A 24,855-nucleotide genomic window follows, 5' to 3' on the forward strand; every position below is an offset into this window, starting at 1 on the left:
TCAAGCAGAGCCGAGGGACCGCCACAGGGGCGCCTTTCAAAGAGGATGCTGCCCCGCTCCTTCCTCAGCCTGTGCTGGAATAAAGTCACTGACCAATTTCATAAAATTCTCCTGATTGTCAAGGGGTCTCAGATTGGAGAAGCAGCTGCTCATTGCCACGATCAAGAGCTCTCCAACCTGCCCTGAGCCAGCCCTCAGGGAGCGAGAGGATGCCCTGACCCCACCCGCCCCAGCACGGGGTGAGCGAGGGGGTGGGAGAACGACCTTTCAGCCCAGCTCCCAATCGCTACAATTATAAAATTAAATTTTATAACTCGGATGATGGTTCCAAATCTCCGTGGCTTGCCGTTTCTTCCTGCTGCCAGGCCCCTTGGCACAGCTGACACTGTCTCAAATTCCAGACCAGAAAAAGGACCCACTATACTGCAGCGATTTTATCATGAACAAGACCTGTTTGGCTCCCAAATGAGGAAAAATACTTCAGCATAATATTTGTGTAGTTCAAATGCAACGCTCCCTCTTTTCATGTGTCACCAAGGCAAATCTGGACTCTGATTCAGCCCTGCAGCCCTCAACACTCAACCTGAACACAAACAGCCTGAGTCACGCAGGCCCAGAACACATGTGAGAGGCCTCTTACCGGCTGAGTATTTTAAGCAGCAGCCTTGTGGGCGAAAGGCCATGGGGCCAGGTCCCGGAACAACCCCTGTCATCCCTTTCCCTCAGAAGTACGAAAATGTCTTTTTCTAGAACATTCTATTTCAGTCAATCATGGAATCATTCCGTCTCTGGATGGAGCTTTCCTGGACTCCCCCCCCCCCCTTAACTTTGTGACAGATTCTCAATTTCCTGATGATCTGACTGAAAAATCTGAAGTTTCCTTGCAGAAAAACAAACAATTCCAACCCCAAAACCATTCAAAGCATAATAATTCAGCCCTTTCAATGCCTACAGGACCTAACGCCCGGTATTAGGAGTCAAGCAAAGAAGGCAGGAAAAATAATTCTGGAGAGTTCTAGCACCTCCGAAAGAATGCTGGTTGGCGACATAATGGTACAGAAGCATCCAGCAGGTTTTGTACCCATTTTAAAACTTCACATTCCTTGGGCACCCAGTGGCATTTTTGAAGAACACCGTGTCAAGGACAGTGGGTGATCCAGGGGAATGATGTGTACGAGATCATTCTGAATACATGGCATTTGGAGCTTTGGAGTCTACAGTCAGCCTTTGAAGAAAGGACATGAGTTGTGTCTGCCTCAGCCGCCAAGCTTGGGGACCACATGCCACCAAGAAACCAAACAGAAATAAGTCATCCCAGGTAAGCCACTCCTGTGGCCAGGCACACCATTAGTCCCCTCTCATTGCCCTGTGCTTAAAAAAAAAAAAAAAAAGTTTTACCATGTGAACAATTTCTGTACCAGCTGACACCTGCCAAAATCGCAGTCATTTACAGAGATTAACTGATGACTGTCTGCTTTAGCAGGAATGTTCGGGCATAACTCTCAGAGAAAACAATTCTTCACTCTAAGCTATTTCCTAAGCCCTGAGAGTCCCGGGGCTGAGTTTAATGCCGGAGGAGTGGGGGGAGAGTTCTTGCCACACCCTGGCCACGTGTGAGCCCGGGAGTAGGGGAGAGCGCTCGTGCCTGTGCGGAGAATATGTCCCCCGTCCTCACCCGGCGCCGGAGAGCTGTAATACCAAGGCACGGGGCGAGGAAAAGCATTACCATCGTCGAGGTGTGGTTCAGATGCATTTATAAGCTAGATCAGAGGAACACCTAATTCTTCTTTTCTGAAACCATCAGATTTCATGTGCCAAAGAGCAATGTTTTGTGTGAAATATAGAAGCTTCCGATAGAAACTTTCAAGCTGGGGAAAATGAATGCTTTATGTCTCCAATTTCCTGTATCTTTGTGCGATTAAAATGTCAATTTGCCCCCCTGAATTTTAAATACAAGAGTATGGAAAATGTCCAGTATCGAATTCACTTTTCTTCTTTCTTACTGAGTACCGGGCTTCAGATGGCACCAGGGAATTCAAGCCTGGATGAAACCTTGTGGGAGAATCATATGTGTGTTGGCAGCCTCGCTTTTGGAACATGTTGGATTAAGCTGTAAATGTTTACAGGGCGATCCTTAAAATAGTGACCACCACAAGGGCTCCTACCGGGACATCTTACTGAATCTTAAGCAGAATTGAAAAGGATCCTAAATTATGTTTCTCTGTTACCATGTTCCCATTTTTGAAAAAAGTACCTGATTAGACTTTCATTACATATGCAAAACCATAAAAAGCCAAAAGAAAAAAAATGGAATAAAAATAAATTAATCTCATCCATTAAATTTTACTTCTTCATTCTAAAGACACACATCCTGCAGTTTGTGGGATGGAGGCCCATAGGCCTTCCCTAAATGTTATGATATATGTGGTGGATAATGAGACCAGCTCTCAGTTTTCTGCTATAAAAACTAGACTAAGCAGGGAGGTATAGCTCACCGGTAACTGAACTGCCTTTTCCATGAAACCGTCGTTGCTCTGTGGCCGTGAGTAACTGAGATAGCGTAGGTGATCTTCTACCAAGGAAAACGGATAAGGCTAAATTGTCACCTTTTCTTGGAAAATTTCAGCTGGAAAGAATAATTTTCTGGCAGTCAACATGTCAGTCTGTGTTTCTGATATGGGTTTACTAGTTTTCTTGATAGATTCTCAGCAGGAAAATTAGGAAGGTGTCTGCTTGAAGCATTGCCATGACAAGCAGTTGAGAAAAGCTACGTAAAATGATAATACCAAGAAGATATCTATCTATATATGTGTGTGTGTGCCTATATAAATCTACATCTCTTGTCTAGATATAACATTGTGATTCTTCTAAAAGCATATATGTATTTCAAAAGATGCTTGCTGGGCCAGCCCCAGTGGCCTAGTGGTTAAGTTCAGTGCACTCTGCTTCAGTGGCCTGGGTTCGGTTCCTCAGCATGGACCTACACTGCTCTGTTAGTGCCCATGCTGTGCTGGTGGCCCACATACTAAAAAATAGAGGAAGATTGGCAACAGATGTTGGCACAGGGAGAATCTTCCTCAGCAAAAAAAAAAAAAAAGATGTTTGCCAATCAATCTGATACTAACAACATGTATCTTATATCCATGGATATAAAAACATGGATTTTTCTTTCCTTAATTTGCTACTGCTTTATGCCCATGGAAAAGAAATTGATGTGTATAGGGAACAGCTCAATTTTCCTGGAATAACACTCTAACCTCTAGGTTCCAGGGTCATTAAAGTCATTAGGACTTTAAAGCAAAGATACTGAAGGTGAATGTGATCTTTCCTTAACACACCTTGCAGATGGTGAAATATACCTTTCTAACTGCAAACCTATCCATCTGCTGGCTAATGTTGGGCGATATTGTCCCAGGTTATATATTGTGCCTATGTTATATATTCAATATATAATGTTATATATGATACATAATATATATTAATATATTCAATATATATCAATATATTCAATATATAATGTTATATATGATACATAATATATATCAATATATTATATATTAGAATGCATATTATATATACATGTTTATACATCTCCAATGTTATATAAACATGGGTAGTCTAACGTTTACCTGTAATCTCTTTCTATATCCTTAAATTAAGAGACGAGCACAAGGTTGGAGAACTTCAAGAAGGGCCAGAGAAGAGAAATCAGCCTTGTTTTTTTTTCTTTGCTTTCTCCCCACAGCCCCCCAGCACACAGTTGTATATTCTAGTTGTAGGTCCTTCTGGTTGTGCTGTGTGGGACGCTGCCTCAACATGCCTTGATGCGCGGTGCTAGGTCCACACCCAGCATCCAAACCGGTGAAACCCCAGGCTGCTGAAGTGGAGCACGCGAACTTAACTACTCGGCCACAGGGCTGGCCCCTAAGCCTTGTTTTTTAACCGATGTGTGGGAAATGAAGTTCAGAGAGGTTGTGTCATTCACCTAATCTCACACAGCCAATGAGAGCAAGGGGCCAGGTCTGAAAACACACCCACTCCCTCAAGTGCCCCCACCCCCATGCTCAGTGCACCTAGAAATACCAATTTCTGTGAACCCCAGGTGAATGGAGAAGAAAGGCATACAGGCTTGCCTAGTGGTAGGTCACAGGGACACTAGAGCAATTTACACGCTCTGCTTTCACATCCCACTGCTGTTCCCGGCTTGTACGTACAACAGAAGAGAGCCTGAGCCGTCTTGTGACCTGGGATAGATTGCCACATCTCACCATGAGTAGGCATCACGATCACCCGGACGCTCTGGCATGGTAGGTCTGGGGTGGTGCCTGAGAATTCTCATTTCTCATAAGGTCCAGGTGATGCTGCTGCCGGTCCAGGGAAGACACTGGAGTGTGGGTGTGAGGGGGAGCGACTCCTCCCTACGACTGTGTGCTTTCCACGTGCTTCTAACTCGCCGTGGGCTGGAAATAAAACACCAAACCCGAACTGTGTTTAGACTAAGTGTCCATGGGTACTGAGTGAGGGCCTTGTTTTTGTGATAACTATTTGTGGCCTCTCTCTTAATTTTTTAATTCTTCCACGTATACAGAGCGGCTGAAAACGCCAAAACTCTGCCCCGCAGACAGGCGGTTGTGACTCTCTCTCCCATCCTCACTGACATTCTCTGTGAATCAGTGTCGCAACAACCAGGCTGATGTGCAAGGCGAACCCAGGATTCCCAAGTAGGGAGTAACTTCTGCCCTGCCATCGAAGGAAAGACTTGGGGGAGCAGCAGGAAAGGGCTGTTGTACGGAAACTATTCCGTTCCAGAAAGGCAGCAGTTCAGATCTCTGAGCCCTCACGAGCTTGGGGGGCTAATGCAGATGCTAGAATTCTTCTCTCCCCCAGAGAAACAACATGGCACCGGGAAGGTGTGGCTGCCAGTCTGCAGGTTAAGAACTCTCCATCCTGAAGCTGCTTTTCCACCCACCTTTCCTGTGGACAAGAGCCGGTCTCCTCATCACTCAGCCTCCTTATCTGGAAGCCTGGAATTAAAGGACTAAGATGGATTACTCCGAGGGGCTCTGAGAGCATTCACGGCAATTACCCCGGCAGCCACCGGCTGCTCAACTGGTTCTCGTCGGACGACTCTGCACACGGGCTTTCTTGAACAACTTCACTTGACGTTAGGACTTTCAAAGTTTTCTTTCTGTCTTTTTTCAGGCAGGTACCTGGCCTTTGGGAGCCAGCCCCAAGTCCAACTGTCAAACTGGTCTTCAGAGCTCTCTCTTGAACCCAGATTCCATCCCGCCCGCCCTACCCGTCTGCGTGCTGCTGGTGGGCAGCTCTGCGCCACACATGCTGGGCATTTGCTCTTCCTCTGCCTCCTGCTGTTCCTCAGCGGCCTTCTGGACAGCTAGTAATGACCTTGGCTGTCAGTTTTCACAGACCCTCCACTCTCCCCTCAAACCTTCACTGAGCCCTTCCTGCTACCCACCCAGTGACCGGGACACCGCATTCTGTTTCTGCCCCTTCTCCATTATCACCCAAAGACTGCAGCCAGAGGGAACGGACCATTAATCTCACCTCACAGCCTGCCAGGAAGTTGTCAGGGGCTGCAGCTGGGAAGAAAGCCGCTCGGCTGAACTTTAATCCAGGGTCTCATTTCCCTGCTTCTCTGACTGCTTAGAAAATAATGATACTTTTTGGTCCCCTGCCCATCCCCTCCCATCAACGGGAAGAGGAATGAAAGTCCGAGATTAACGCTCATCACCCTACCTGTACCGTGTCCCCCGTCCCACCACGGGCCCTGCGCAGGGCTTCTGCTCCCCTGGCCCCTCCAACCTCCTACAGGAGGATGGATCACACCAAGCCAGCACGGAAAAGTCCACCAGGCAACTTTCTTAGGGATCCTACACACATGATGCTTTACCCCAGGGGAATCACCAACAGGGACAGTGGTGCCTTTGGTTGGGAAGAGCTCTGTCCTCTTGCAGGTGGCAACAGGTAAGCAAGTGACCACCGAGTCTGCCTGTGCATGGGGCTTCCCTTCCCTGGGTGTTTTCACACCATGGTCCTGCAGTGGCCCCCCCTACATGGCCTAAAGCACTTATTGTAGAGGTCTGCCTGGCGTTTCGCTTAGCGCACTTTCTAAGGTGAATGCGCCCTACTTGAAACTAGACAGCAGACAGTTCAAATTCCGCACTCTGCTCCAGCCACACTGGTCACTTTACTCTAGCTCCAAATGTCTGCCTCAGGCCCTTTGCACTTGCTGTTTCCTCTGCCCAGAATGCTCTTTCCATAGACACCTGTGGGCCAGATCCTTCCTGTCCCTCAAGTCTTTGCTTAAATTTCATCTTCTCCCTGAGAACTTCCTGAACACCCCATTTTAAGTTGCAAACTGTCCCCTACCTGGCCAATCACTGGTCGTTTCGCTTCAGTTTTCTCCATAGCACTCATTAATATTATGGTCTGTCTGTGCTCACTGGACTGTGAGTGCCAGGAGAGTGGGATTTTGTCTCTTTTCTTCACAGCTGTCTCCTTCACACCTGGCACATAGTAGGCTCACTAAATGTTGACTGAATGGCCACCTGACTGACTGACTGCCCAGCTCTTTCATGATTGGTGCCGTCCAACCCTCCTCCATTAGACTGTAGAAAAGTAGAATTCACTTGGGCCAAAGGAAATTTGAGCTAAAGTTTTCAGCTCACATGGAACTGTAGAGAGGGCTCAGAAAAACTATTGGTTGAGGAAAAATAGAACGTACAGTTTCATGGAGAATTATCCATTAGAGGTTAAATCAACTGTAAAACTTGCCTTCTCTATTTTTTTTCTTTCATTTTACTGAAAACTAAAGAAGAATGGATAAAAGGCCCTTGAGCTGAGATGAGTGTTGCCTCCTCACATAAGCAAAGAGCTGCTGCAGCTTCCCTTGTTTTTTTTTTTTTGTAGTATCTTCACACACACACACACACACACACACACACACAGAGTGTGTCTCCCACAGTTGCCCTCAAGACGTGGGCTCAGACACAGTGGTGAAGCTCGCTGGGGCCCAAGCAAGATCAACAACCAACACAGATGTCAGGCCCCGGGCCCACGTGGGGCCTGCTCCCCCTCTGAACCAGACCTCAGAATTCACCGGACAAAAGCGGAAACAAAACTGAGTTCCCTGAGGTTCAAGGCTCACAGTAACAGGCAGCAGAGTTTTAAGCTCGATCCCATGAGCTTTTCGAGACCTGGGCCTCCCTAAAAGCAGGGTAGTCAAAATCTGTAGTCATCGGTCGCCATGGGTTACCCCCTGTTTCTGTCTGGTGACTAAGGAGGTAATTGCAGCTTAGGGCAGAGGATCCGCCCGGTTTCCTTTGCTCTTGACCAGAGGTAGCCCTCTGCGGGGGCGGGGGAGGCGACCTCCATGGAAGGGTGCAGACAGCTTGGCTCACAAGTTCAAGATTCTTTCTCCTCCATCAGCCTGTAATTCCAAGTTCTGTGGACCCTCCCCGAGGGCAGGGACTGCCTTTAGAAGACCCCCCATTAGAGAGTAATTTAAAAGTAACCCAGGAGTGATAACTGCTGGTAAGGTGGATTCATTTACCCCAATAGCTTCCGTCCCGATGATGGGCTCTGAGTGGAAGGTGACCTTGGGAGGGTAAGTGTTGGTGGCAGGTGGGGGCGGTGTCCAGAGCTGAGTATCGACTCAGGAAATGCTGCTTGGAGCATTTGGAACCGGCTGAAGCATTGTGACCTGGCTTTGGAGTTCAGGTCTTCAGCAGAGCTAGCCCAGGCTGGACAGGTAGGGCCTCGGGAAGAGGCAGAAAGATCTCAGAGGTTCGCAGACTCCACCTGCTGCACTGTGGTCCCGGGTATTCCTGTTCCCCACACAGGCCTTCTGACCTCCTGGCACGTCTCCACTCTCCTCTGCCCTGGCACACACCGCACAAAACTAGCCGAGGCCCTGAGCGTGTCCCGACAGGACCGAGGTAAAGTGAGAGCCCTTTCAGGGATGTGCCCTTTATTGGGGGTGCCCCAATAAACGCTGAGTGAATGAAGAAATGAATGAATGAACGAACAGGTACATAAACTCCCTTTCCTGGTCTAAACTCATTCTTGGCTGCGCACCCAGAAGCCTGTAGGATGCTCTCTCCTTGTCCCTACTTCTGGGAAGGGGTAAGAAAATTCCCTGTCATTCCTAAAAGTCTGCCCACTGGCCCTGGGGGCCTCCCCAGCATCAGCGAGGGAAGCATCTGATTCCCATCCTCCTCTCAGGTCACTAATGCCAACTGCACTCTGGGCTGGCCTCACAGAAGCAGGAGACTGAGGGGCCAGCCAAAGTCCTTTAATAGATGGCTGAGCAGGCCCTGGTGGGTAAAGAAGGACAAGGGCACTCTGGCCACTCACAGCTCCCCAGCACTAATTGGTTAGAAAGCCAATAGTGACCAGTAGTTGTTTTGGACAGGCCATTAGCCGTACCTCACACCATCCAGAGAAAAAGCTTTTAGGTTGTTTTGGGAATGATGGGCTCACTCAGGTTCATTTTGATCCACTGTTGTCAACACATAGCTGAGATGAAGCCTGTCGAGGAGGGAGTCCTCCTCCACCAGTTACCGAATGGGCAAGTGGCTGTTTGCCTGGGACTCCCAAAGTGCCACAGCACGGTGATGAACATGCTGGCCCCACTGCTTGCCAGGTGATGTTAGGAGGGAAGATTCTATTTATTCCAAGACACAAGTGCCCCCCTTCACCCTGGTGACCACATCCGAGCCGGTGATGGAGCGAAGGACGAGAAGGCTGTCAATACTTGCCTTGCAAACCCCGGCAACATTCTCCCATCCAAACCCTTTCCAGATCTGAAAGTAACAGACCTTCTCCCTTCTTGGTCCTTCCCTGGGACTCTGCCTCTGGAAGCTGGCTTGCGGGGACCAGCTTCCCAGTTCCACTCTGCTACCGATGCAATGGGAGAACCACCTTTTCAATGCACATTTTGAACTTTCTGTCCTTTCGACTCTGGAAACAGTCGCTCTTCTGTACGAACACTCTGGTGTGTGAAAGCAATATCTGAGCTCAGTGAGAGCCCTCATCAACGGCTGCCGATTATGCTGAGCCTTTTCCCAGCCCGAGGGAGGCCCCCACCCCACGCGCTTCCCTGTCTCTTCCCCACCCTCAACATTTTTTTTTAACCACTTCTGCTTCCTTCATTTTCTCTGCAGCTGCTGCAGAGAGATATAGTAAAGCTACTGTATAGGATTTTGAAAGCAAGACCTCTGAGAGCTTTCCAAACTCCATACAAGCCGGTTATTCTCTGACTTGTTTTCTTTGGCTTCAGGTTAGTAACACAGAATGAGTCAAACAGTATTAACTTTCAATAGGGAAGTGGTGTGGTCAACCGAAGCTGTTTGTGGCTAGATTGTGAAGATAGGTAGGGCAGGTAATGAAGAACAGCCCATAATACTGCGAGGAGGCAAAGGAGGGAGGCAGCCTCGCTCAGAAACATCCAATAATTAAGTCAGCAGGACTCAAACCATCTTTTTGCGTTGGCTGAGGAATTAACACTGAGGTCTCTGACCGGCCAGCTTCAGGAAGCTGGCCATGTTGGGGCTCTGTGGCTGGCACAATTGAGCACTTTGTGGGTATAAAGATGTCTTTTTTTTTTTTTTTTAATGATGCCAAAGCCATGGGAAATCTAGTTAGGATGATTTCCCCTACTACAGCATGCCACTCTGGAGTGGATCTTTATCCCTTTCTTTCCCCAGCTTGGGGAGTGAGTAGATGCCCCTCCCACCCTCCCTCTGCCTCCACCCGGCCCTCCTCCATCTTCCCAGTCCCGGATCTCTGTCCCCCCAGGATGGCAGCCTGGCCACAGGGCCCCCGCTCTCCTTCTCCTGGTTAGAAGATGATGCATTGAAAGTGCAATTGCTCCTACAGACATCGAATCGTACTTTTAGATGCTGATAAGAATGTTAAAATCATCGAATCCTCTCTCTCTTTCTCATTCTGCAGATGAAGAAACTGAGGCTCTGAGTGGGGATGTGGGCTGGCGAGCTTCGCCGAGCCAGCCAGGGCCAGAACCTAGGCTCCCAGGCCAGCGGCCTTTCCACTAGGCCGGCCTCTCCCTTGCCCAGGGCTCAAGATTCCTTTCACAGTTCAACAGAGCAGCTCCCGAGAAGAGCTCAGCCCTCAAGACTCAGATTTCAGCAGTTTTCAGTTCTTTCTCCCCGCACTCGGCTACCTATTTATTTTGAGACTGGCTGAATCACCCAAGGAATAGAACGAGTTTCTCCCAACCTGCTCCTGGCAGCTTGTCAGCCAGCGAACAGGACAGCAAGCCGGAGCCTTGAAACATTCTCACCCGGAGCAGCTGCAGTTTGACTCGTCCTGGGAAACTGGCACGAAGGCTCAGAGTGTAACGTTTCACCTCCCTGAAACCCAATCCAGAAATCTCTGGCGAGCAAGCATATATAAAAAGCCACGGACGAAAAAAAAAAGGGATAAGAACTCAGCAAGTTGCACTACGACCTTACGGGCTTTGAAACGCTTCCCCAGACTTTCATTGAAAGAAAATATAGGATAATAGAATCGTACAGGAACAACTGTATTTGGTGTTGGAAAAGAAATATATATGAAAAGAAAACTCAGCTCTCTTAACTGTCAAGATTGCTTATTTTTGTTTCCAGTATTTTTAAAAGGTATATAGTACTAAGCAAAGAAAATATTAAGATATTCTAAAGGCAACAGCTAAAATTCCAAAAGTATGTATTCATAGTGGGGGTTGATTTAAATGTCTATTTTTTCTCTACAATTTCCTTCTCATCAATCCTGACACGATGAGATGAAATCCACCTTCAAGAAACCAGTAATTATTTTATTTAAGATCCCTAAGATTTTTGCATAATACAATAATAATAATAATAATAAAATTTTCTATTATTTTTCTATATAATTATATATCTATATTTCTGTTATCTGATTAACGGACTGTTAACAAAGCACCTTGATATATATTATCGCAATTCACCCCAAACAACCCTATGCAGTAGACAGAGCTCATATGATTATTCCCATCTTATAGATGACCCAGTGGAAGCTTCTAGATGCTAACAGGCTTGGCGGATCACACAGCAGCGGGGGTGCTAACATTCGGTTAAGAAACAGCTATATTTTGATAAAATCTTTGTTTGGAAAAAGACCACTCTTTCCAAGGAAGCAGAGCCATATGGTTAACACAGTTTTGCTTCAATGAGGAATAAGTTGTTGAAATAGGTTCAGTGATTCAGTATTTGGAGTTAATAATAGGTAGGGTGAAAGGAAAAAGAGAAAAAAGCCCATATTGTATTGTATCCTGAGGACCTAACCTGCCAGGCATTTTTTTTTTTTTTAAGTAACTTGGCAATGGCAAATATTTGAACTCACTTGGGCAGAAGTCCAGCTGTTTCCCCTGGTAAGGGCTGTGGTATGAGGGCAGGGGACCTAACTGTCCAGGGCACGTGCTTTAATAATAACAGCTGATATTTACGGAGCACCTCTGTGCGGGGCACCGTGTTGTCCTCACAGGTGTTGCTTCATTCAATCTGCATGAGAATCCCCCAAGACAGGGATGTCATCTTCTTGGTCTGACACCTGAGGATGCTGAGTGTGGGGAGGCCAATCTGCTCAGGGAGGACAGGCCAGGTTGAATCAGGCAGCCAGCTCTGGAGCCTGGGCGGCCACCCACAATTCCAGTCTGCCCTCAGGCTGTCTCCTCGAATCCTCACATCCCCTAGCACAGCAGGAGTCACCAGGCCCATTCTACAGATGGGGAAACTGACACTCAGCTAGTAAGTAGCAGGGATCACACTGGAGCCCAAGGTGGTCTGGCTGCAAACTCCTCTCCCTCCTTCAGGCTCAGAGCGCTCTGCTTCATTTCAGGAACTCAGAGCTATGCCCTGGTCACTGCAATGTCAGAGACGAACGAAAGGATGGGACCATGCGTATTTCTCCTTAGCTCCAACAGGAGTAAATTGGAAGTTTGATAAAACCACTTAAAAGGTAAGTAAAAATAAGGCGATACCAGGACCAGATCCAAAAAGGGCCACAAATGTGTATAGCACTTAAGAACTTATTTCAAATGTTTACTTTTTATCTCAAATGACCAGAAGGCTGAACAAAAACAAAAATAAAATCAAACAAACGGAATCTCAAATGTACAGCATTTCAGAATATGAAAGTACAATGGAAGATTTTGATAACAGTCTTAAGGTTTAGTCAATACTTGCTTTAATGGGACCTGAGTATACGGAAATTGTGGAAGTACCCAACTAATGTATTGCCATTAACTTGCTTAATAGGGGTCTAGGGAGTTGGCAGATTAATTCGATTGTGTTGCTTTAAAAAAAAGGCACATAGAAAAGAACTTTGGGTGCCTAAATGTTTTTTATCTTGGCTTTCATCCGTAAATGTAAAGCGAGAATATTTGGCTATTGGCTCTAGCGAATTTTCCCAGAGACACTGCATAACTTACTTGCACATAGAACTTGATAAAAAACATACCACATGTAAGTCATACTACGAAAAAAGGTATTTCGCATCCAACCAAACGTCAGTGAGTTGTGATGTCTCATAATACAGCTGTAATAGATTACACCTAATTTATTCCTTTTTTATTGTTTTTGGTGAGGAAGATTGGCCCTGAGCTAACATCTGTTGCCAATCTTCCTCTTTTTGCTTGAGGAACATTGTCGCTGAGCTAACATCTGTGCCAGTCTCCCTCTATTTTGTATGTGGGATGCCACCACAGCATGGCTTGATGAGTGGGATCCGAATCTGTGAACCCCAGGCCACAGAAGACAGAGTGTGCAAATTTAACCACTACACCACCAGGCCAGCCCAAATTTACCCCTTCTTTATCGTCAACTTTTCATAGGAAAGGAGCAAACTATTAAAGCAAATTGTTTATAAAGAAAAAGGACCTGAAAAGAATGGGAAAGCACAGAAATTGCAAGTTGGCTCAAATGAAAAACACAGATCTAATGTGAGGGGGTAGCTTTTACTTAACTTATTTAAGCTGAACTGGGGTTTTTTGGTTTTTTTGGTCGTGGTGGAGTTCTGTGAGACCCACTGGATCCAATTCCGACTAAAGCCTTTCTTAGCTACCTGGTTTACAGGAAAAACCTCAAGTCTTTGAGAAAAAGAGAGGTTTTTTGTTGTTGTTTCCAAAATGATAAATGGAAAGTGGCTAGGGTATGAAAAAATTGCTAAATCCACTCAGAAGCTGAGAAGTCAGCATGCCATACTGCACTGCAGCACTGCCCTGTGCCAACCGCAACCCACCGCAAGCTGCAGGTCCACCCAGCTGTGGGAGATGCGCGCGCAGCGCTGGACCACCTGTTCCAGCAGCATGAACGGTAACCAACGGCGCGGCTTAGGCACTTGCCACGATGCACTAGATAGCTTACAGAGACCTCAGCTGAGCTGCCCCCCAACCTTCCCAGGTGAGGGGCTGCTCCATCAGGCCACAAGGTTCACGGGCAGCAAAGCAAGGCGCTGCACCACGCGTGCACAGAGGGGTCTCCGGCGCTGTACGCAAGGGCACCATGTCACCGAAATGTGCCGCTGAATGTCCTTCGTGGGAAATGAAGAAAAGCCCCGCCAAACAGATACCGACAAAAATCCAAAAACTCGGAACACGTCTAGAAAGACAACTTGGTGTAGGAAACTCAGAGGGTGGCTGAGCCTGTTTTCCATGCCTGCAAAGCTTGGCTGTGGCTGGCCGGCGCAGGCACCCTGGGGAGGGGAGCTGCGTTCCTCTGATGCAAGAATCCGGACCCCCAGAGACTCCGGGACGTTTCATGACAGTTTTCTAGAACAGTGGAAGAGCCTCTCCTACAGCCGTGTCATCCATACGTTGGAAAAGACCCACGTGTTAGATCTCGGGTACCAACTTTCCACGTTTCTCAGACAGGATATCCACCCTGAGGTTTTCACGAAGTGCAACTTGTGGGGGCAAGGCCATTTGGCCCAGGAGGGACTTAGGAACAGTGCCCAGAGTGTCTCAAGGGTTTGTAAAAATGCCAGAAAGGAAATTTTACTGGGTCTAAATACAAAACGAATACTGAAAAAAAAGAAAAAAAAAATCAAAATTTATAAATGTTTAATTAAATGTCTAAAAAAATGCAACATCATGGCAACTTCATGAATTTTTAAACTTAGGGTTCACAAATCTTTTTTTGTTTAGAGTTTTCTCATAGGCAAAGGATTCCGGGACCAAATGCAAACCATTGCTACATCTTCCGAACACTTACTGCACACCCGCTGTGGTTCTAAACGTTCGGGGGCTGTGGCATTCAGCCTCCCAGCCTGGGGCGTGAGTAAGGCCACTCCCCTTGCTTTATGGCGGCTCAGCCAGCTCCCCCAGTTACAGTCACCCACACAGTTAGGATCTCAAATGGGGATCTCAAGTCCTCAATGTAATCACATGTTGAGGGCAGAGAAATCAGGGCGACAGGAAATTAAATGAGTTCCCACAGCCAGATAACTCAAAAACAAACTATAAAAGCCCTTTCAAAAATTCCTATCAAAAAATGACATGTAGCCTAGGATCGGGGTGCACGTGGACATGTCTGGTGAGATGAGGATGGCGTCCCCCAGGGAAGGAGGCTTGCGAGTCTGGGCCTCTAAGGGCGCCCATTTCTTGGGAACCTCCGGCTCCATTTTCAGGACAATAGTTTGTTATCCTTTCCTAGTGGGAACTAATTTAGAGATTATCTCGTCCCAGTGCCTGGTTGGACAGAAGAGGAAAGTGAGGACGAAAGTACTTAAGATAATTGCTCCAGGTCACACCCACTGGCCTGGTGGCGCCAGTGTGAAACTCAGGTCCCCCAGTTCAGGATCCAGAAACCTATTTACATGTTTTAAGATTAAGAAACCCCGGAAGCCTAAATGCGGACAGGATTTTTTTTTCTTCCTTTTAGCACTTCATCTACTAAATCCTAACAAGGGCTGTGATATATTAGCTCAGATCTCGACCTCCCTGGCATTCAAAATAGTGATACCGGTTTGCAGTGGTCCAGATGGAGAGCGATAGTCAAGGTGATGGTGTAAGTTTCAGTCCGTGTTTCTTCTCTCCCTCCTGCCTCCTCCATCAGCCTGAGAAGGTGCCTAGATCTTTTCTTTGGGTTCTCACTGGTACCTTTTTTTTTTCTTAAAGATTGGCACCTGAGCTAACATCTGTTGCCAATCATTTTGTTTTTTAAAGATGGCACCTGAGCTAACAACTTGCCAATCTCTCTCTCTTTTTTTTTTTTTTGCTTTTTCTCCCCAAATCCCCCCCAGTAAATAGCTGTATACTTTTAGTTGTGGGTCCTTCTAGTTGTGGCATGTGGGATGCTGCCTCAACATGGACTGATGAGTGGTACCATGTCCACGCCCAGGATCTGAACCAGTGAAACCCTGGGCCGTTGAAGCGGAGCACGCGAATTTCACCACTCAGCCACGGGGCCGGCCCTCACTGGTACCTTAAGGGAACTTTTTCTTCCTTTCTACAGCTATACAAATGCCATCTAAAAAATCTTAGTGACTTCCATATAAAATAGGGCTAGTTACCAAGAGGTCACAGGCCTACGTGGGTCTCAGCGAGCTGATGAGGTGGGTTATCGCTGCTCCTGGGGGAGAAACACACTACCTCTTACATTCCTGTTCATCCAAGGAACTCTTTGGACCTTGGACTCAATTAAGTCCGCTGAAAACTCGACGGTCAGGGAAGTCTTTATACGTATAAAATTCTTCTCTGGCTAGTTGGATACTACTAAAGATAATAAACAGAGATTCTAAAATGCATTGGAAACATTCAGGCAGGATTATTATTAATGCTTTAAAAACTGCTTTTCCTAAGCCTTCAGGTGGTTGGGGAGCTGAGCACAATGGGAATAACGGCACCAGGGGGAGTCACCCCAGAATGCCCGTCTTAACACAGCACTGTCTTTCCCAATGGGGAGGAGGAATAGAAGTAAGCAGAACATTCTCTCCTGTTGACTCTCTATCTCCTACTTTATCATCAGATGGGAGGAAAGAAAGAACGATTTCCTTTTTCTTTTATGGATCAGGATTTCATCCAGAAAGAACTAAAAGTCCATGTCACCCTTCATCCCCTGGAAGATACGCTTGAGCAATTCCCAGCGAACAGTGGGTTGTGGATGGATACTTACAATCCTGAGGTCACAGATCTAGAAAACCAGCCGGCATTCCACTAACCAGTCAGGGGCAACGAATGACACAAATTTTCATCCTTTAAGAAGGCTGCACACTGTGCACACGAACCTTCTAGGAAGCTCTTTGCCAAAGCGCGGGGGCTGGCCTTGGGCTGTTCACCTGGTGGCTGTTTTTGTCACATTACACATCTTTCCTGCCAACACTGGAGAGAGAGGTGTACGTTGGGCACCATCCCTGCTTCATGTCCCCATTGACGGCAGGCCCCCAGGCAGACCCTGGTGACAGACACGCACCAACTCTCGGCATGTGTGACAGCCGGGCTGTGTATTGGGTCATGTCCCCTGTCCCCCAGGGCATGACTCACTGTAGCCCTGGAAACACTGATTCCCTCCTGTCAGTGCAAAAATGACGACTGCCAAGGCTACGTACGAAGTTCTGCTTTCTCGAAGAAAACTGTATGTGAACCAGAATTGTACTGATAAACTCTCCTAATAAAAAAATTTCTGAAACAGAAATTTGAATACACAGAAGCCCAAGTGGCAGTTGGTGTGGTTCTTAAAAACAGACGTTGGCGTCTGTGGACTGCGGTGTCTGGGCTGTTTCGTTTCCGTTCTGGCTTATTAATGGTGTCACCTTGGGCAGGGGACTTTATTTCTCTCTGCTTCAATTTTCTTATCTGTTCTTGCGAAGATTTTATCAATTAATATATGCGAAACACTTTGAACAGTGTTGGGCAAACACTGAGCACAATCTAAGTGTTAGCTATTATTCTTGTTAGGTGTTTTTATTATTAAAATAAAAGATCATTTTTAAAAAGACCTGTACATTACTCAACCATAAGAGCAATCTGTAAACATTTCTGCTCATCCCACGCTTTTCTGGATAAACTTCGTTTCAAATATTTCTAGGTCCATTCTCACCATAGTTTCCAGGTACATTTCACGCATTCCTCTTTTTCACTTGAAACATACTCTCCATCTACAAAGATCATATTTCTTCTCTGTATATATACATTATAGGTTTGCTAGTTTCATTCGAAATCATAGACGAAAGTTATATTCATGTGACACAATCTCAACGAAATCGTTAACAAAGCAATTGAGTGATGGGGAGTTAGTCAGGTTCTTCTTAACTATGACTCCCTATAAAAAAAGGTTAGTTGGCAAGAAGGCTCATGCCCCCGAAAGTAGCGTATTCTCAGGTTTTTAAGTAACGGCTCCACTTGGCTATCCGTTACCGTGGATCTCAACAGCTCAGCCACAAGACAGTTACAGCGAAGAACTCCTTTAACCCAAGGGCAGAAGTTCTCCCAGAAATGGCCAATATTTCTTCTATTAACCTTTTCAATTTTTAATTAGGTTACTCAGTGTTCCAGATGTAACAGACACCTAGCCAGACAGGTGATGGCTCCTGACATCAGAATGACTGTCCAAGCCACACCACGGAGATGCCCCTCTCTGCCCGCCACCCCTGCCATTGAGTCAGCTAGCGTCCCGAGTGCAGGCTCTCCTCAGCCTCTCCTCAGCAGAACACCTTCCTCCGCGGCACCGAGCTAATTCACCCATTCAAATTATTTAGTGAAATACCTGCAGAGAATATGCTTTGCTAGCCAATATTATGTTAGACACCTGGGCTAAATTACAGACACATGGGCTGAGAGCTGGAGTTTGTCATTAGATGCCCTGAAATATATAAAAAAAAAAAAAAAACATAAAAACAACTCTCAAATATCCATGTCTTAAAAAATCCTTTTACTTTATCTTTCATGCTTCGAGAGAAGACTATCTTTCATTCTGTTAAACAAGCCACTAAGTGTTCTAGTTATGAACTGAGCCCAGATCCCTCACTGCAGCTTGCGAGAACCGATCCCAGCAGAGAACACCTTCTGACGGTGCTCTTTCTCTATAATAAATTTAATTTGTCAACAATTAATAATTTCTCCATTGGTCTGAGAGGTGAAAAAAAAAATTCCACGATATGTGGGAAGAATGAGTTTTGACTCTTGGACTGGCGGGTCAGTTACGGTAACGATCTGAAATGAAAGACATTTTCAATTCTCTTTGGAACACACTTTCACTTTTTGCTACAACTTCACCACTGAAACCTAGGAAAGTGGGGCGGGAAACATCAACTTATCCCATTGGCCTGGCCAACAGACGGCTGTGGCACGTTCTTTAATTCTTAGTCTTTGTCTTAATTCCCTGAGTGGCAGGTTGAATGAGATAAACTTTCTTTCTGGTTTTCTGCATGAATGCCTCAAGCTGAAGACTCCGTTCCTGCAATGAGGCACTGCCATTTGCTCTTTCTAGACAATTTGAGAGCCCGGACGAATGTGAGGAGTCATATAAGCCAACACTTCATTTCAAACACGAGGATGCTGAGGCCAGGTCAGCAAGTTTAGAATAGACGATGTACAGATGGTGTGGTATGGATGGAGAGGTGCGTGGACAGATGGACAAGAGGATTCAAGGAGACAGGATTAGGTACCAGGGGCTCCTCATTCTACTTCTGGCTTCCTTCTCAATCTAGGCAAATCATTTCCTTCCTCTGGGCTGCTTTCCCTTATCTATGAGGCGATTAGGCCTGAAGGCTCTCTCAGGTTCCTTCTAGGTCTCACAGTGCTTGATTTCATGAAACAATAGAATTTCTCGAAACTATTTGAATTGGCGATGCCAGGGCCATTTTGCCAGAATCGCCCACAATTCATTGCACCATAATGATAGAAGGGACTGGGAGGTCTTCGTAATCCAGAGATCTGGCACTATCTGGGAGTCCTGACTTACACGCAATGGCTTCTCTTAAAATTACATTAGAACGTGGCTGTGAATTATTTACCATAGTCAAGACATGGACATAACCTAAGTGTCCGCTGATGGATGAATGGATAAAGAAAATGTGGTAAAGACATACAATGGAATAGTATTCAGCCTACACAAGGAAAGAAATTCTGCCATTTGAAACAACATGGATGAACCTTGAGGGCATTAAGCTAAGTGAACTAAGTCAGACAGAGAAAGACAAATACTGTATAATCTCCCTTATAAGTGGAATTAAAGAAACCCGAACTCATAGAAACAGAGAGTAGACGGGTGGTTGCCAGGGCAGGGGGTGGGGGTGGAGTGGGAGGATGGGAAAATGGGTGAAGGTTGTTGACGGGTACAAGCTTCCAGCCCTAAGATGACTAAGTCCCGGGGATGTCCTGTACAGCAGGGTGACTACCCATGCTGAGCACACAATACTGCATTGTCTATTTGGAGGTTGCTAAGAGAGTAGATCTTCAAAGTTCTCAACTCGCACACACACGCACATATACACACTATAACAACTGTAACCTTATTCTGGCAATCATTTCGCAATATATTCATAGGTCAAATCACCACGTTTTCAACCTTAAACTTACACAAAGCTATATGCCAATCATATCTCAGTAAAGCTGGGGGAAAAAAGTTCTGTTAACTTTCTCCAAAAAAGAAAAGAAAGTGTGAGCGGAGCTTCATCAAAAAGTAGTTCCTACCTTGAATCAAAATGTTCAAATAATGCGGAAGACAGCAAACTGAAATTAGCGCGATGGCCCACCCTTGCTTCCCAGGGGAACAGAAAAGTCAGCATTTCTCAAGTCTCTCGGGGAGTCTGTATGCCTGTGACTTTTTGTCTAGAAACCCCTTGTGAAACGTGAGACTCTCTACCTGGGGCTGTAACACACCCCTTTATATCATACTTATTACCTCTCATTTAATTTTCCCCTAGACCCCAAATGAATTCCATTTGGCAGGAAAGACTCCATAAAAATGGATGCCGCTTTGACGCAAATCCCTCCTGTCTGTTCGAAGAGCCCTTCTCAATAATGACTGTTTTCTTAAGTTATAAAACAGCAGGAAACAGAGTAAACTGTATATACAGACAGGCCATTACAATCGCATATTTTTCCCCTCTGACTGCCAATTCTTAAAAGTCAGAGCGGCCACCATTTGTTTTCTGAAGCTCGACCACTTCGTCAGTTCTTTGAATGTTACAGGAAACACTGGCAGCGGGGCACAAACCACGCTTTTTCACGCATGAGAGAATAATAGCAGCAGAGGTGCATCAACGGGTCACCTGGCTTAAGCTGCTTCCTCCAGGCAGGTCAGCATTTGAACTGTCTAAGACTTGGCTGTTGCTTCTGTTTTATTTTATTTTTTAATTTATTTTCTTTTATTTTTTTCGAGGAAGATTAACCCTGAGCTAACATCTGCCAATCCTCCTCTTTTTGCTGAGGAAGACTGGCCGTGAGCTCACATCCGTGCCCATCTTCCTCTACTTTATATGTGGGAGGCCTGCCACAGCATGGCTTGCCGCGCCATGTCCGCACCGGGGATCCGAACCGGCGAACCCCGGGCCGCCGAAGCTGAATGTGCGCACTTAACCACTGTGCCACCAGGCCGGCCCCTGTTGCTTCTGTTTTTGAAGCTAGAGATTCCACCCACCAGTGAGTCTTTCTCGAAGTTTACCCTTGAAGTCAATTTCCTTACACCTCATAATTGCTGCCCCCAACCCCACATCGTGCTATAATCTAAGCGTGCTTCCTCTTTGGTCCTCTGTGGAGAGCCAAGGCCCCTGCTTGGCATCTCTGTTATGCTTCATACAGGTCACTATTGGTCTTTGGTTAGTCATTTCTACTTTGGAAACCTACGAAGTTGGGTTTGGTTCGAACTGTGAGGTCCTGTGCCTGTGGCCTGCTTTTCATACAGCCATTAGAATCAGAGGATGCTACCAAGTCCCAGAGTTTCCCGAGTCTGGGCGTGGCCAGAAAGTCTCCACGGGTTTAAGAGAAAAAGCTGAGAAGGGGAGAATGAGGTCAGAGACAACGGGAGTCCCGGAGCAGGCAAATGGCACCAAGGGGATGGAACACGAATGGAACACTGTGTCCTGTGGGGCTGTCCCCAGTGGGCGTGGTGGCCCAGCCCACTCTGGGCATCGGGAAAGCTGAGGCAGCCCCTGAGATGGTGCTAGCAGGTGATCGAGATGCTCTAAGGCTGTGGCCAGCACTGCAGGAAAGACTGCCACCAGCTTCAGTGGTCACAGGACTGCCTGTAGAGAGCCACACCCCAGGGGCAACCTTCGAGCGTCCATTGGCACCCGCACGATGAGAGGGTCCTCTGCAGGCCTGGCCCCAGCGAGTAGCAGCCAGAGATGCAGGCTGGAAGGCTGTGCTGGGGACCGCTAACATTTCCTGAATTCATTCTCTGCGCCAGGCATGCAGCCTTGTCTCATTCAATCTTATAAAGAAGCTCTCATTATTATGCTCATTTTGCAGATGAGGAAACCGAGGTTCAGAGAGGCTCGTAACTTGCTAAAGGCTCGAGAGCACCTGAACCGGAACTCCACTTGTTTACCCTCAGGACCCAAATCCTTAACCACTCCGCTTTGCGACCTGACTTCCCTTCATCTCAACTTCTGGGCAGAGGAGGAAGCTCTGTTTTTGAATCTCTCTCCCTCTGTGAAGAGAGAATAGGCATTTTCTGTGGGGGACCTGACACTATTTCGAGGCCTGCGGATGCCGGGCAGGGGCTGCAGTCAGCTCCACAGATCTGGAACTGGAACCGAGCCTCAGCCCCGGGTGGAGGGTGTGGTTCTGGAAAAGAGTGCGACTCTTGTGTTTACTCAAAGATAGTCATTAAGTCACCGTGAAGACATCTTTCTGCAGACTAAACAACCCTACTCCTTTTTTAAAAAGCTTTCCTCACAGGAGTTATTTTTTTGGTACCATCTTTCTATATTTACTGGCTTTTCCCTGGGCACTCTTCCACCCTCCCAGTCTCTATTTTAAACAATCCTGCAATAAGATTTTGATCTATGCCACAGAAAGAAAAGGCTCATTTTCATCTCCAGTCTTAACAAATGAATAAAAGGCCAGCATGGATGGTAATCAGTCCCTTGTGGTCCACTCTGACCCTCAGGCTTTTTTTGGCCACCCCTGTGTCTGGCCAATCTTCTATTCACTGTTTGTTTCCCATTTTCTTGAACCTCATTGTGTATTTGAGGGACTAGTCTTTAGTCCCATGGAGCCACAAAATGGTTCCAACATACACTTGAGCCAGCTTAATTTCCTTTTGCCCTCTAAGAGGATGCTTCAAAAAGAGCCAGGTGCTCAGAGACAACCTTTGAGGAGTGAGAGTGTCAACAATAAAATTCTCTCTCCCTACAGGGACATGACGTCCCCCTCTGGCAGGGGTTTTAGCCACTTTTGGGTGATGTCAGTCAAACCCAAGGATTCTGAGACACCGTCCCTGGTGCCTGAGTGGACCAGCCCGGAAGGTGTGCCAGCCCCGGGGGGGGCCCACTTACTTCGAGGTTCTCGGGGTCCATCCACCGTGATTTTGATGGCTCTCTGGTAAGTGGCAACTTGCGGTGGGTTTGTGAAGACAGTGATGGTCAGAGTGAAGCTCTTTCCTGTCGGGACACAAAAGAGAACATGGGAGAATGAGGTGGCGGCCTGCGCGTGCCTGCTCTGTAACTGACCAGGAGTTTGTGCCTTCCAGCGCTCGAACTGGAAAGGAGGCAGAACTTCAGCACAGGTGATGGGCTTTTCCAATATTCCCTTGAGTTTGACTTTGCTTAAATTCTGGAATGCACACCCACGGCGTCTGTGTAGACCTCACACTTCACATAGTTACATGGCTTTCCTTTAAGCGTCAATAAATGACACGGGATCAAGAGAGATTCGAATTAGCTTTCTTTGAAGTCAAGACCTCAGGGGACATAGGATCAGATGGGCAGCTAGCCCACTCCTCCCCCCACCACTGTGCCCCCTTTTTATAAACTCAGGGCAAAAAGGAGTCAAAGAAAGCACAGCCATCTTTCCGGGCTAACGTCGTTTGCCTCCAAGGATTAGGAAAGAGAGAATTCCTAAGTTTGAGGGTAAGCTAAATTAAAATTATTCTCCCCGCATTTCAAAAATACTAATTGCCAACTGATTTTAAATATTATTTTTAAATGCTAGATCTTATTAGAGGCCCTCATGGGATTGGCCAGATAAAATTTATACTCAACAAATGGACTTAAGAATATGTAACTGACACACTGAGATTCAGTAAGTCCTACAAACATCCACATGCACGTGATTTCCACCTAAACATTTTACACATACTTATGAAATGTGAGCATGGCTTCATTGCATATATCTAACGCAAGGCTTTTAATAACTTTACAAATTATTTAAAAAATGTTTATAATTTATAATACAGTTACTAACTTATAAATAATAAATATAATAATAGTTAATACTAACATTATAATTATTACTATCTAAATATGTTATGATTTCAAACATTTCTTCTTGGCCAAGTGGTTCAGAGGCTAGATTCTGAGTTTAAATCCTGGCTAGCTGACCTTTGGCAAGGCACTTGACCTCTCTGGGCCTCAGTGCCCTTACCTGGAAGATGGGTACATATAACTTTGCCTACCTTATAGAATTTAGAGGGAGGCTAAATGAGTTAATATGAGCAAAACTGTTAAAACAGTATCAGGCACCCAGTATTCAAAGGTGTGTTTGTCTGTGTGTATGTGTGCGTTGTGCTCAATTCCATTATTTCTCTTCTCTGCTTCTCATAGCTACACAACAGGATCCTAAGGTTTGACTAGGCATGATGTTCAGACCTCCTGCACCGACTAACAGTCAACACAGACTTTCTCCTCTCAATCACGTAGCATAAAACGAAACTGAAAAGAAATAAAAGGAAAGCGAACCAGGACCACTCGTTCCCCAATCCGCTCACAAAATCAAGTTGTCTTCCTTCCCCAAGTTAGAAAGAACAGAGTTTCTTCAACTGTCACGCATGTTTTAATACAAAAGAAGGCCACGGAAGAATGCTCCATGACGATACTATCTTTGGCCACAGCAAGCCAGTGATTCCTAGCCATGAAAACTCTCGCTAAACAATCCCCAAGGATTTGGAGTCTGTCTAAATTAAAGTCTGTGACAAGAAGGACAATCGCAAATGATGAGCGGATGATGAAACTGGCCTCGTCCGGCATGGCTTCATAACCAAAGTCACGGGCGACCTGTCTTCACAGCTTAGGCGAGGATGCGTCCTGGGGAGGGGTGCACCATGGGGCTCGAGCCCTGAGGAAGCTCAGGAGGCCCTCACCCAAATTCATCTTCCCCATCAGTGGGCTTTCTCTCCTGGAACCCGGAGAAGAATCCTTTTGGGCTTTGGGGATTTGCAATCTTTAGGACATCCTTCCAATGTCACCAGGTGACATCCAGATTGTTGTCTCCCCTGACAAGTAGCTGAAGGAGAGGAAGTGGCAGGAGAGGCTGCAGGCCAGGCCCAGTGTGGAGGGCTCAGCGACGGGGAGGCAGGCACCACGGTCAACTGCCCATCTCGCTGGGTAGTCTCCAGCTTTCTAAGAACCAGTCAGAGGAGCAGAGGCACCTCAGCCCTGATAACAGCCCCATCCATGTGCTCCTCTCAGCATTACGGCCAGTCTGTCCCTTCTCTACCAGGAAGCTACAAGATGGTACCTGTAGATGGAATCCCACAGCCAGCTTCTAGGATCTTCTCACGAATAGGTCCCTACCTACATGTTATTTCTCTCCCACTCCCCCTCCTCCCCCAGCCAGGCTCCCTTCCTCTGAGTTCCACTCAGAAGCCATGGCATTCCTGCTTTGGGGTCTGTCTTCCTCCTGCCACTCTGTCAGCCTTCAAGGCTTCCTGG

General features: G+C 46.6%; 1 protein-coding gene across 6 annotated transcripts in view; it reads right to left on the bottom strand.

The window, feature by feature from the left end:
• The window catches only part of RUNX1 (RUNX family transcription factor 1), a 263,569-nt gene that overhangs the window by 45,326 nt on the left and 193,388 nt on the right, over positions 1–24,855 (bottom strand). For all 6 annotated transcript variants that reach the window (XM_070488827.1, XM_014843710.3, XM_014843713.3 and 3 more), the window contains one exon: positions 22,483–22,587. In XM_070488827.1, coding sequence (XP_070344928.1) covers positions 22,483–22,587 — 105 coding nt within the window. The remainder of the gene's footprint in view (positions 1–22,482; positions 22,588–24,855) is intronic.

This window comes from Equus asinus, chromosome 18 (assembly GCF_041296235.1).
Source record: "Equus asinus isolate D_3611 breed Donkey chromosome 18, EquAss-T2T_v2, whole genome shotgun sequence".
Classification (NCBI taxonomy): Eukaryota; Metazoa; Chordata; class Mammalia; order Perissodactyla; family Equidae; genus Equus; species Equus asinus.